The sequence below is a fragment of the Hyperoodon ampullatus genome (genome assembly GCF_949752795.1).
Source record: "Hyperoodon ampullatus genome assembly, chromosome: X".
NCBI lineage: Eukaryota > Metazoa > Chordata > Mammalia > Artiodactyla > Ziphiidae > Hyperoodon > Hyperoodon ampullatus.
In genome coordinates this window covers 95,555,777-95,569,075 of record NC_136913.1, presented here as the reverse complement: position 1 = coordinate 95,569,075, position 13,299 = coordinate 95,555,777, and the positions used below count along the sequence as shown (strand labels likewise).

The 13,299-nt window shown below is 38.8% G+C and overlaps 1 protein-coding gene across 1 annotated transcript in view; it reads left to right on the top strand.

The window, feature by feature from the left end:
- The window catches only part of AMMECR1 (AMMECR nuclear protein 1), a gene marked incomplete at its 3' end in the record, with an annotated part of 73,120 nt that extends 61,631 nt beyond the window's left edge, over positions 1-11,489 (top strand). Inside the window, exons 3-5 of the mRNA XM_079728286.1 lie at positions 7,554-7,644; positions 9,043-9,139; positions 11,375-11,489. Coding sequence (XP_079584412.1) covers positions 7,554-7,644; positions 9,043-9,139; positions 11,375-11,489 — 303 coding nt within the window. The remainder of the gene's footprint in view (positions 1-7,553; positions 7,645-9,042; positions 9,140-11,374) is intronic.
- Positions 11,490-13,299: the final 1,810 nt, after the last annotated feature.

Here is a 13,299-nt window from a genome sequence, read left to right as displayed (position 1 = left end):
CTGTGAATCAACAATTCAATGTATCAGAAGCCTAGTGAGGAAGCAAGCCGAACAAAGTAAAGTGACTTCTAGAAGGTGATTTAATGCATAAAAATTTCCATTGGCTATTGATACTCTTAGTGAAATGGGCTGCTGTAGTCCATTCTCAGGCCTCCTCCAGCCGCTTCCTGCTTCCCTCCCAGTGTGTTGTTTGGTGGTGGGAACGTTTTCCTGCTTCTTCCCCCAAATCCATAAACTCTTCCACCCCTTTCCCTAGTAGTTGCATTCCAGTCTACTCTTTCCTGTACAGTTTGACTCTGTGTGTGTATCCCTGGCATTTGATAAAAAGAGTACTGAATTGTGGGAATGAGGGGACTCGGGTTCTCTTCCTAACGGCCACTACCCAGCTTGGTGACCTTTCTGGATCTCCGTTTCCTCACCAGGAAGCTGGAAAAGTTGGACTAGATAATTCCTAGGGTTTCTCTGGATGCTGACACAGTGTGACACTGTGACTCCCGATTTAAAAATGGCTTGTTTCGTTTTACTTCCAGGGAATCAATCACTGCTAGCCGTTTAGAAGTCATAAGAGGTCCCTAACTTTTAAAATGGCCATTGCCAACTTAAATGTAGGCAACAAAGTGAAAGATAGTTCAGTTTTAAAAATTTTACATTCTAGATTTCTTTTTCACAGAAGGATTTTCTTTAGGAAGAAAAATACTCTATTCTAAACCATATATGCTTCTATTATATTACTGCATCATCCTCTAAGTCAACATTATATGTATAAATCTAAATTAAGCAAACATATTAGGGAGTGATTATTCACTTTACAAATAGATATTTTCCTTTGCAGAAGGACACACTATAGGGTTTCTTTACTATCCTCCTCATGACTTGAAGATTAATTCATTTACATAAGTTCAACCCATATGGAACTTTTTAGGAACAAATCTCTTTTGTAGACTGAGTAACACCGTATTGAGTCAGATACTCAATGTACAGTTGTAATGTGTATAAGATTTTTCTCAGTTTCTTATCAGGCAAACATTATTTTTATATTGGGTACATTTGCAAGAGGTGTTTTTCCCCCAGCCTTTGAAAAGCAAACTAAATCACATCTCTAGGTTTTAAGAAAATTTTATTACTTTAGTTTCCTTGTCTGTAAAGTCACCCCCTTCCTCATTCCCTTTTAAAAAATGGTAGGAATGCACTTTTCTAACTTTTGACAAAAAGCAGGCTTTTTATTTAAAGGTCACCTGTGTTGCCTGAACTTTCCTTGGAAAGCTTCAGGATGTTCAATTTTTAAGGAATGCTCATTATAATTAATCATTACAGAGAATAGGGTTTTTTTTTCCTTAATTGCATTCTGAGCTGTCTCTTGTTCCCTGCAAAACCTTAGAGTAAGAACAGTTTCTTTCACTGCAAATGATATATAAACACGTTTGGCTTCATAGCTTTTCAGGGTACCTCTTCATTAGCCATGCTTTATTTTAAAATCTTAACTAATTCTTTCAGAGTTCATGGGGGTGATTATTAGCTAGTCCAGGTATTTTAGAGCTGCACGTCTATTAGTTAAAATACAAGTTTTCAGATTGTTGTTCAGTGGCCTTTGTGAAATAAATTGGTGGCCTTATGTCCCTGATAGACAAGATGTCTAAGTCTCCTACATCTCGTACATGAATCAAAATTGGCACTAATTGGTCTTTTGGTAAGCTCTGCAAAAGCCAAGAATTGGTCCATGGAGACCAAACTAATTTCTAAGCTAAAGGTGTCTGATTTGCAGGGATTTTAGAGAAGAGCAGCTTATATGTATTTTGGTCAAGGAGACCTTTGCAGTTGTTTTCACAAAATAACAACAGGGGGAAAAAAAACCTCAGCTGAGGTAGATGGTGAAGTGGAGTTTTTATAGTAGAATATATTAAAAGGTTACTTGTGCCCAAGTGATGGTTTTGCAGTCAATTACCCTTTTTGATTTATTTTTGTAGTATTTCTTGTGCTTTTAAGAGCTTCTCACTTGAAGGAGATTTGAAAGCAAGTACAGCTACAGGAACTGGTCAGATAATGGATAAAAACAGCCTAACAGTATAGTCCTTGGCGACATCTCATTTGGTTCAAGAGAAGATTATTTTTTAAGTCACGAAGGCAAGAGTTGTCTCTAGATGGTACTAGGATTACACGTCATCTTTATTTTCTCCTTTATACTTTTCAAAAGGGATTTTTTTTGTAATATGCATGTACTATTTTTATAAACAAAAAAATCCATGTTTATAATTTTTAAGGTTTACAAAAGTAAAAATTACTGAGAAAAAAACCCTGAATTGCAGCAACACTGTTTTTAAAATTTATTATTTGGCCAGATTCTGAAGTGTTAATTGTTAACCATTGTTAATTGTTAAGTGTTAATTGTTAATCAGATGGGCACTTTCAAAACTTCAGACTTACTTCTGAAGTTGATGGGTGGATTAAAGTGATGAGGAATCACAACTTTGAGGATTTGATGGGCAGATCTGGACAATTAATACATAGTCGACATTATTTTTGTGTAGTCGACATTATCAGGATTGGGGGAAGTGTTTCATTAGGATCTGTGCAAATTGTCATCAGCCTTTATGATGAAAATGCTAATTTTTCTTGCTCAAATAAGAACTCTTCTTGGTGGAGACCCAAGTTTGGAGTATTTTCTTCTTTTATGTGGAATTTGCTTTCATTGGGAAGAGGAAGAGTCAGTCTGCAGAAGGCTGAGCTGGGGATGGGGCAGAAGGTACCGTGGGGCTATGAGTGAATGAGTTGAAGGTGCTGCGTTATGGGTTTTGTGCTTTCAGGCAAAAATATCACTTGTGGCTTTGTCCTCCTACAAATATTAGAAACACCAGACTCTGGGTCAGACCCATGGGTTGTCCAATGCAGTGTTTGTTTCTGTCCATGGTACCACAGGCTGTTTTGTGAGAGAGCATGTGTGTCTCCTATGATGCCAGCCTCTAGAAGTTAGGGGGTGTCCTCTCCTTAGAAACAGAGTCCTTCCATTCAATTCAATGGAACTGGCATACTGAGCCTGGCAGGTCAGTCTTACATGAATGACCAGCGACTGGCTGCTTTGTTAATTGCAAAGCCTGTTTTGCCAAATGATATCAGCAACAAAGCCATGTCAGACAAACCTTCGATTCTTTGACCTCCTGATATTTTTTATTTTATTCAAGGTGAACCCACTGAAAATCAGTGGAGTGAGCTATGGCCATACCGTTACAGGGAAACCCAACATTTGGTTCTGAAAATGGGGATGAGTGGGACTAACTGTGACATTGCTAAGACAGGATGAACCTGAGGAAGTAAATTGGTTTTATTGGCCAGGATGTGATCAGGGGCAGATTTAGCTTTGAGGGTCAGGACTGTGTAGGTAATTGGGGACCCAAATGGTCCAAGGCTTGCATGGATCCTACTCCACTTAACCAGAGCACATTTTATACTCACTGATGCTTTTAGCCAGATGACATTTTCATGTTTCAGCATATCCAGATTGTTGGCTTGCTGATTAGGCTCACAAGTAAAAGCGAGACCCTTTTGTAGTGCTGCTAGTGAATTATAGGACTAACACTTGCCTTATAGACAGACTAGGGTGTTTTAAACTTTGTGCAATTGAGCAGAGCATAATATGGACTATGTATTATAATGAGGAGGGAGAGGGCACTTATTTTTAATGTTCCTGCGTTGAGAGTCACTGCATTAGGGGGTAATAGTTTTAAATGAAGCCACATTTCTAACAAGGGACCAGATAACAAGGATAAATGAAATCTGCAGACAGTCTAGAAGCTTCATTTTAGCCATTATTTATAATCTCTTCTCCTACCAAACCTTTTTACTATGTAGCAAAATTGATTAATTTGCGTGTATCTCTTCCCTGTGCCCACATGCTCTCTGATAGAGCAGTGAACAAATAGAGAGATGGACAAGAGAGGAAAGAGGATGAGGCCGAGGCCAGGGGGAGTTGGGGATGCATAATCCCCACACTGAATAATCAACTCCAGAATAATCAAGATATATTTTAGGGTCCTAACATTAATCTTGATATTTAATCATTCTGGGTGATGTTAAAAACAAAAGATTGTATAATAGCATTAATAAAAATCACTTGCTTTGGAAAGGTTCAGAATAAATATGGCTTTCTTTTTAACATGAAATAGGAATCTGTTGAACTGCTCTTAATGTTCGCTCACAGCACACACAGATACAGCTCTGTTTAATTCCATATCCTCTTATCTATAAGTCCTACATTTAATTTGCTACCATTTGAGTTGATTTATAGCTTTGCTTAGCAAAAGTACAGTCTTGATTAAAAGGACATTATCACAGCTGATGGACCTTGAAAGCATTTTTCTCCCCAGACCTTCTAATAATTTTGAAAATGACCTGAAGACTCCGATAAGGCTAGATTTGCACGTCTCCAGCTTTTGCTCACCTGGCTGTACTTTGGGCAGTGGTGGTTAGGGGTGTTTGGTGACATAGTTTTCCCATATGCTAACTCCTTATCCATCCTGAGAAATGGAAAGTTACTGCGATAGAGTTTTCTAGCAAGTTTGCTTCAAGGAATCCCAGACCCCTGGTTAGCTGATCTCTTACTAGCTGATCATTGCAGCTAGAGCCTTTGTCTCTTGGGATGCTGCTGGCCCGAAGGATTCTCCAGTCTGTTGAAGGGAGGATTCAATTATTATACACGAGGGTTCCATTTTGGAGTTGCAGCTGTGACAGATGCCTCCCTCCAACAGTGCAGAATTAGTTTTGGTGCTCATTTCAGTGGAGATGACTTAATTTGCAAAGCCAGTGATTTCCACAGGTTGGCCAGATTGGGTCAGTCTCCACAGCAGGCCATTTTCCACTCTCCTGTTTTGATTGCGCAGTATGACTACTTGGTGGCGTCTGTGGTTCTGGGAGCAAGATGCTGTTGCTCAACAGGTGACAAAAGGCTATTATACTTTGATTCTGTTCAGAACATTATTACCATTCTCCTGATTCCACTAGTTGAAAAAAAAATGAGTCACTCTGGCTTTGGCTTTATATCTCTGTGGAGTATATTTTTGACCTACGAAATAAGTTATTTCTCACAAAGGAATCACTTGAATATCACCATACCTGCAGTGCAATTTACAGGGGCTTTCGATTGTTCAGAATCGTAGGAACACAGAAAAGAATTAAAAATTATAAATGTGGTACTAATTCAAAATGGGGGAATTTGGGTAATTTTTTTCATGTCAAATTTGATGGTGGGGCCTTCTCAAAATACAACAGTAAATCAGTTTTATCCATGAGTAATTTTTATTTTGGTCAACATGTCCTTCCAGTTTGGTCTTAACCTCTTCATATGCATATATCTTTATTAAGATATTATTTGCATACCATGCAATTGGTCTTACCTCTTTTCGTTTTTAAATTACTAGGCTTCAAAATCTCTGTCATTTTTGTTGAATAGCACAGAATGTACTCCTATGAAGAAAGGATTTATGTCTAAATCACCTCCAATTTGCCTAAATCACTTTTTTTCCCCCAATACTTAGCCACAGTTTGTCAGAGCTAGACTGATTATTAGAGGTTATCTAGTTAACCCGGAATAAAGATCACCTGGGGAGTTATTCTTTTTACAAACTATACTTGCTGAAGCAGGAAACCTGAAATTCTGATAACCTTCGCAGCCCTCACCCCGACCCCATACCAACTAAACAGCACTGATTGAGTCTAACATTCTCATCTCACAGACAGGGAAACAGTCTTCCTCTCACAGTTTTGATGAGACACCTTAATAAACACCAAAACTCTTTTCAATTTTAACATGACAGATTTTTGATACATTGAGTTGAAGTTGCAGAATTCACCTCAGTGAATGATGGGAGCATAAATTATTTATGCCATATGTTTTTAAAAACAAATTATGAAGGATCTAATATTGTTGAAGGAAAAAATTTCAAAGTCACTGATCAGAAAGTCAGTATACAGAAACTGTTGCAAATTTGTCATTGTCTCCATAACGTGTCAGGCACTAGGGAGATTAGTAGACGTCCTTTATCCTGGAAATGCCTGATAGCTAAGCATTCATATTTCTTCTCAGCTGTCCATAGTCATTTCCCACAGGGTATGAGAGGCCTTACTGTGTTAGTTTTTAAACAGCTGCCCTTATTGCATTTTCAGCAGAAGGATATTCATAAGAATACTGATATTAGGTAGAAGAAATAGCCACAGAGATAGGCTTTAATAAAAAAAAACATCAACTGCTCAGAAAATCTGACAGACTCTAATGGATGGATGTGTGAAGACCTGGGGACAAAATAAAATGGATTTTCCAGAGGACTTCTTATTCCCTGAAAAACTGGGAAATTTCAGGCTAAGCACAGAAGAAACAAAAGAAGTTTTCATGGACCCCTTTTCCTCTTCTAGACCTTTATTACCTCCATACAGATGAATGGATATAGCCACCTGCTCTGAAAAGAAGCCCCTTTCTCTGGTAAAAATGTTTACCTGGTCTTAACATCTTCCCTCCTGGACCTTGGACAACCTTAAACTCCACCTGGGAACCCTTGATCTAAGGCAACCATAGATTTGGGAGAGCAGAATGGAGTTGTTATACTTTTGAAATGTCATTTTTGTTATCAATGTATATAAAGAAGACAAGAACTTTTTGTGATCTTTAGCACTATACACTATTCTATGTGAGACCTGACGGGAAAGGACAGATTCCTTTTGATTGAATGCTAATCAAAGAAAAAGTAGATTACTTTCTTAAAACATTAGCAAGAAATTGCCCACACTTACTTAGGAGACCACCTTTTTTAGGGTACCATCAAAAGTTTGTCTTTCACATAATAAAGTTATAGTGGTCTCTGGGTTAGTATATAAGAAACTGTGTAAAAATGCCCTGCCCCAAAGTCATTTGAAATCTTTATTGCTCTCGGATTTGGCAGCAGTGTTGTAGATATACAGTGAGGGTTTGCCACCTGCGCACTTTAAGCCATAATACATTTTTTTAGAAATACCGTAATGGGTGACGATGCAGGATCTGATTGTTAGATTTTTTTCAGGCTTATCTGTGTTTGTTTATCTACATATAATTCAAGGTTTCAAAGAGACTAGACAGTTTGGGAAGAGAGTCAGCAGTCCCAGAAGTTTTGGAACTCAATCTGAAATGGTGATTATCCCTGAAAGCAGGATGGTTGCTTGCTATCTCTCTGAAGTCGGTTCCCTTGGTCTAGTTCCTCATTGTCATGAGCCACAATTTGGGGGCGGGGGCAGGACTCTTGCCATCATCGATGGTCTTATTCTACACACAGCCCCAGAATGGTGATCCTGGTTCCAAACAGAATGGCATAACCCGGTGCATGCTGGGCACATGCAAAAATCAGTGTTTTCAAGTCTCCATGGCCATCATAATGGCCTTCAATCCTCAAAGTCAGTGTTTCGGAAAGAGAAAACAGATATGCCCTTCCAAAAGCAAGGGGAAAGGAAGAACTGCATTCTCTGAAAGTTAAATTATAACTTTTTCTTTTTGTTTCTATGAAGAAGACTGTACTAATAAATCTGCCAATTTCTTTCAGGTGGGTGTACATGGCATTAGAATAGAATTCATCAATGAAAAAGGATCAAAACGCACCGCCACCTACCTACCGGAGGTTGCAAAGGAGCAAGGTCACTGTTGTACTTTATTTCATATGATCTAGTGAAGAATTTAAACAAATAATACATATTGAAATGCGCTATCTGACCTTGCAGTTATATCTGGTAATTGATTACTGTCAGATTATAAGAAATGACTCTTCCATCGCTGCCACTGCAATGTCTGTATGAAATCGGTGAATTACACAGAAGTTGACTCTCTGCACTGAAGTTTGGCAGCAAAAACATATAAAAGTATGCTTTCAAAAAAAGCGTAGATTTGTAAAAGTTGGGCTTTATTTTAGGCAATGGTTTGCTATGAATTTTAAGTGCCATTTTCCCATATTCCACTGGGCTGTAGCCTTGTGGCATAAACAAGCCTTTAGTTGGACGATCAGCCACACTGTTCATTGTCAGTATCAAATGTTTCCTTTTTAGGTGGTTGCCATTACTCCTTCTGCTACTATTAAGATTGTAAGTGTCCCATGAAGAAAAGGAGCATTGAGAATACATGAGCTATTCGTGTTTTATATGTTCCTAGTCAACAAACGTTTTTCGATTTTACAGATATAGCACAAACCTTTATGAACTACCAGTGTAACACAAAATAACGTTTCACTCTGTGGTATCTTGTCCTTTCTAGCCACTGCTAAATTATAGTTTCATGTTAGTTGAAATGAATACCCCTTCTTTATCTCATGGAGCTTTTCTTCTCATCAGAAAGCATTGGTAATTTGGTTTTCCCATATCTGTTTCATATAAATATGATATATAACTACAAAATTGAATATCATTAAACCCCCAAATGAGAGCGTTAGTCTTTAAAGCAGCTATCTGCAGATTTATTTGGGTTGCTTTCGAAAATTTCTTAATTCTGTAGTTCTACTGACTCTGTAAAACATACATAAGAGGTCGAGGGCCTCGGGTATGAGTGTGCATCCTGTGTCAGAACCCATAAAAATGCCTTTGAACGCTGCACACAGATGCACTTGATAGCCTGCAGAAGATACGGTTAGAAATGGTGATTACCGTGAGTTAGTGTGGGAGTCCTAAGTACTACTGAGTTGGCTCAGTGAGGCTTTTCCTTCCCTTTTAAAAATGTCACCGTTAGAGGAGAGTACAATGTTTGTGGCTTGTTACTGAGACACGACCAAGCAGTTACTGCCAGCCAGCCTCTTAGGCTCCTTGCCTTCGAATGCGGTTGAGATAAAGTAGCCAATGTTGCTAGCCAGCAGGGATAGCTAGAATTTAAGGTGTGCTGTGGTGTCCCTGCTTCTGTACAGGATGAAATCTTAGCTCTTCTGTGTGACTGTTTTTAGGACCAAAGGGGTCAGTGACAATGATCGCTGACCTCTACAGTCACTTTGTATTTAACCAAAGGTGCTTGTTACATGTGCTTGACTGGTATTTTATCTGGTCTGCTCTCCACAGGATGGGACCATATTCAGACCATAGACTCCTTACTGAGGAAAGGAGGATACAAAGCTCCGATTACTAATGAATTCAGGAAAACCATAAAACTGACCAGGTACAGAAGGCATTTCCTAGTGCAAGGCTGTTCACAGTACATTTTGATGCGTATACCTATAACCTTTTGATTTCTTTGGTCTCTCTAACTATACTTGCTTCTCTTTTCTGAAACAGAGTGGAAATGAATGGCAGGGCTGTACTGAGGGTGAATACAATGAACTCTGCTTGGCAGTAAAGCCCATATGATGTATGAGCCCATCCTTCACATCGTAGCTCTGTGGGCTTACTCTGGCTTTGTTAAAGCAAGCCCTCTGAGCCTTTAGACTACATTATTGAAGAAAGTTGCCTGAATTAGAAATTGGCCAGCTTTTGACATTGCTTAGCAGAACCCCAGGATCCTGATAAGCAGTCCTCAAATTTGAATTTCACCTTAGAATTTTGGCAGTGATAGAAAGCTTGCAGAAAAACACAATTGAGCTAGACTCACAAATGCTAAATGAATTTCTGCATGGGCTCCTAGGGGTACTTATTTAAAAAGGAAAATATCAAACATTTTGGGAAAATGGGTTGCTGTTTCCGCTTCTTTTAATTCCACAAAACCACATTGAATGCCTATAGTCTAAAAATGGACTATTCTCAGCTCTGAGGAGTTACAAATTTGAAAATGCCTGCATTGCTGCCCTCTCTGAGTTCATATTCTAGGAGAATAGAAGGGCATGTACAAAAATAATTATTAATATACAGCAGAATGTGATAGATGATATGAGATCATAGAGCAGGGAAAGAGGAATTCCAGGAGGGGGTTGAGGATAACAGAAAATTTCAAAGAGGAGGTAGATGTGAGGCTGGGCTTGAAGAATGAGTAGAATATTTGACAGGTGGAGAGTGGGGGAGGAAAGGGATTAACTTAAACAGAACTTGGTGAGTCAAGGCATGTAGGTGGCGAAGTATGGGGCAAGTTCTAAGGAATCTTCAATAGTCTGATTTGGTTGGTCTCTCAGTGTACATAGAGAAGGTGGTCACTGGAGAAAATATGGCCCAAAAGGTAGAGAGTAAGAAGTTTAAACCTGATGCCATAGGCAATTGGTAGCCATTGAAGGGTTCTGAACAGATGGATTTGGGGAAGTGTAAGATTACAATTGGAAACAGGAAAAATAATTAGGAGACACTGTTATTATCTAAGAATCTGTGGCAGCAATCCAAAGAAGGTGAAATGGGAGCCTTAACATGAGCTGTGGCAGTGGGATGGGAAGAAAGGAAGGAAAAAACATACTGTGGGATAAATGAAAGGACTTAGTCATCATTCGGAAGTAGGGAAGAGGAGCCAGTCAAGGCTTTCATCTCAGTAAAAGGGACCAAGGCAGTCCCTTTCACCAAGAGAGGGACCACGTTGGGGAGAGTCACATTAATGTATTGATTCTGGATTTGAAGTGCTTCCTAGGCTATCTGTATAGAAATGTCCAATAGGTCACTGAAAATGTACGTGTGTAGAGCTCATGGCTAGAGATGGTGATTTGGGATCATCTGTAAAGAGGACATAGTTGAAGCTGTGAGGCAAGAGTTCACTGAGCCGGGACAGAGCGTAGGGGCAGAAGAACTGAAGGTAGAAATGTAGGAAACTCCTACAAGGCGAGGGTAGGATGAGTAGTCAGAGAGATGGGGAGCAGTGGCTTCTGAAAGAGCAGTTTCTGCGGAAGCGCGGCAGTAGAAGCCAAGAGGCACAGGGCCGAGGAGCGGTGTGAGATGAGGGATCGAAGGTAGAAAATACACGTTACTCTCCTGAGAAGTGTGGCAATGAAAAGAAACCTGAAGATGGGGGGAAAGAGGATTGAGATACCACGATCAAGACAAGTTTTTTGTTGCTACTGTTTTCCATTAATGGCAAGACCTGAGACGTGTGGACAGAAGGAAAGGAATGGTTAAAGAGGAAGCAACGGAAGATCCCGGAAGAAAAAGTAGTCAAGTAAATGCAATGCATACATGACAGTAATAGGCTGGCTTTCCTCCGTTCTTTCCTGTTAGCAAACCGGAGCTGAGGGGGCAATACAATTTCTAGAACAATTTAAACAAGGAGTAGTAGAGTGCAAAGAGCACCGGACTCAGACTCTGGATTCCTGGGTTCTGATCTCAGCTTTGCTGCTTATTAGCTGTGTGACAGTGGGCAAGTCACTTCTTCTCTCTAGGCCTCTGTTTCCTGATCTAGAAAATTATCTCTAAGGGTCCCTCCTAGCTCTGACATTCACGTCACCTATTTCGTGATGTTAACTTTGTCTCTTCCCTAACTTTCTTTCAGGTACCGTAGTGAAAAGATGACCTTGAGCTATGCTGAATACCTTGCTCATCGCCAGCATCATCATTTCCAAAATGGCATTGGGCATCCCCTTCCGCCATACAACCATTATTCCTGACACTGAGCCACACAACCAGTCACTGGGCCTCTCTGCAGACCTCTTACCAGGAGACCCTACCCCTTCTTGGTCTAGCTATCTCTTTTACTGTACCATTTTATGATGATAGTTTCCGTTGCCATGGTGAAGCTTCGACATCGTCAGTTAAGATCATCATGGTAACGGGTAGGAAAATGGCATTTATTAAGATGATCGTGTTTTATTATTTTAGATCATTGATTTTTTTTTGCAGCATATATGAATTTTGGGGTTTTCTTTCCTTACAATATTATATGGAATTTTGCTTTGCTATCTCAGTCAGGTTTGTCTTTCTGTCCTTCTTGCCTTCCTTCCTGTCTTCTTTCCTTCTTTCTTTCTTCTCTTCCTTCCTTCTGTTGACTGTGGATGGAAGAAATCATGCAGTTTCTAAGGATTTCATTTAGGTGTTTCTTTCATTTTCCTCAGTAAGATAGGTAATTTTTGATAGCTGTGTTTGGGAGTAATTCATATCAGATTCAGGTATTTGTATATTACTCTTGAATTTGTCTGAAATTCATTTTGCTATGACAGCTTAGTATGTGGGTCTTCACTGTTTAAGTATATGTTTTTCCCATGGTTAGAATAGATGAACTTTCGTTCTAGTGTAGAACATTCGAAGGTCCATGATAGGACTTGTCACAGAGAGTGAGAAATCATTTATGCCTATTGTGCTGGTTATCACAGGAAAAACTGCCTCATCACTTTATAGAACCAACTTACAAACTAAAACACTGTTTTAAGAAAGTACAAGCTACCTTTGAAATATGCTACAGAAATTATTTTGAAAAGCAGCGAATATCAGGAAGAGAGCAGATACAGAATTTAGTGCCTTTGAGAAGAATATAATTAAGTGGAATTAAGAGGGGTTAGAAGAAAGGCAATTTAGAGAAATATTCTTAAAAATTTTATTGTTTCTATATGTGAAACAACAGATTAGACAAATTGCTTACTCTTAAGTATTTTTTTAAGCTGAAAAAAATTTATTTTGAGCAAATAACCAAAAAGAGACATGTGTCTATTATATATTAATTTAAATTTGTTAGCTTTAGGTTTCAATAAGTCATGATTGGCCAGAGACAATTTTAGCTACCATTTAAAGAAATAGTAAAGATAATCTAGTGAAACAAAAGTTAATACATGTCGTGATTTCAGACATGTTTGTCATGGGGACAATACTGGAGTTTTAGAAATACTATAAAATTGCTTGAATCTCTTTCTGCACTACATACTTTTGATAGAAACACATTTACTATATCGATAAGATGTTATGTTACCCCTGTAAAAACGGAGTTGGCATTTAGATATGATATAGTTGTTAGAGCCCAGCTCATTTGCAGGGCTAGTCTTCCCATGATGCATATGCAGAGAACTTCCTAATGTCAACAGGAGGTCCGTATGTATATCCCCAGGAAAAATGACAGATGATTCTGGAGAAAGATTACCTTCATTTTATGGTAGTAAATATATATATATGTGTGTGTGTGTGTGTGTGTGTAAAATTTTTTTCAAACAGGAAATATTTCAAGTGATGAATATAAGTGTGGTGCAGAATATATAGTCTAAAACTATGAGATGTCACTGAATATCAAGATGGCATAGCTTATACATGTAGTTGCTGTGACAAGTGACAGACTGCTAGTTCAGAATTTGAAAACCCTTGTCTAGTTTGTGAGATTAATTGGCTGAATTCCTTCTGCTTGTCCTTATGGCAAAGCAAACTGCTTTTGTTTTTGATGAGAGTTCTCAGAAGTTTGTTGGTATTCCTTCGTCCGCAGCATCTGTTGTTGGAATA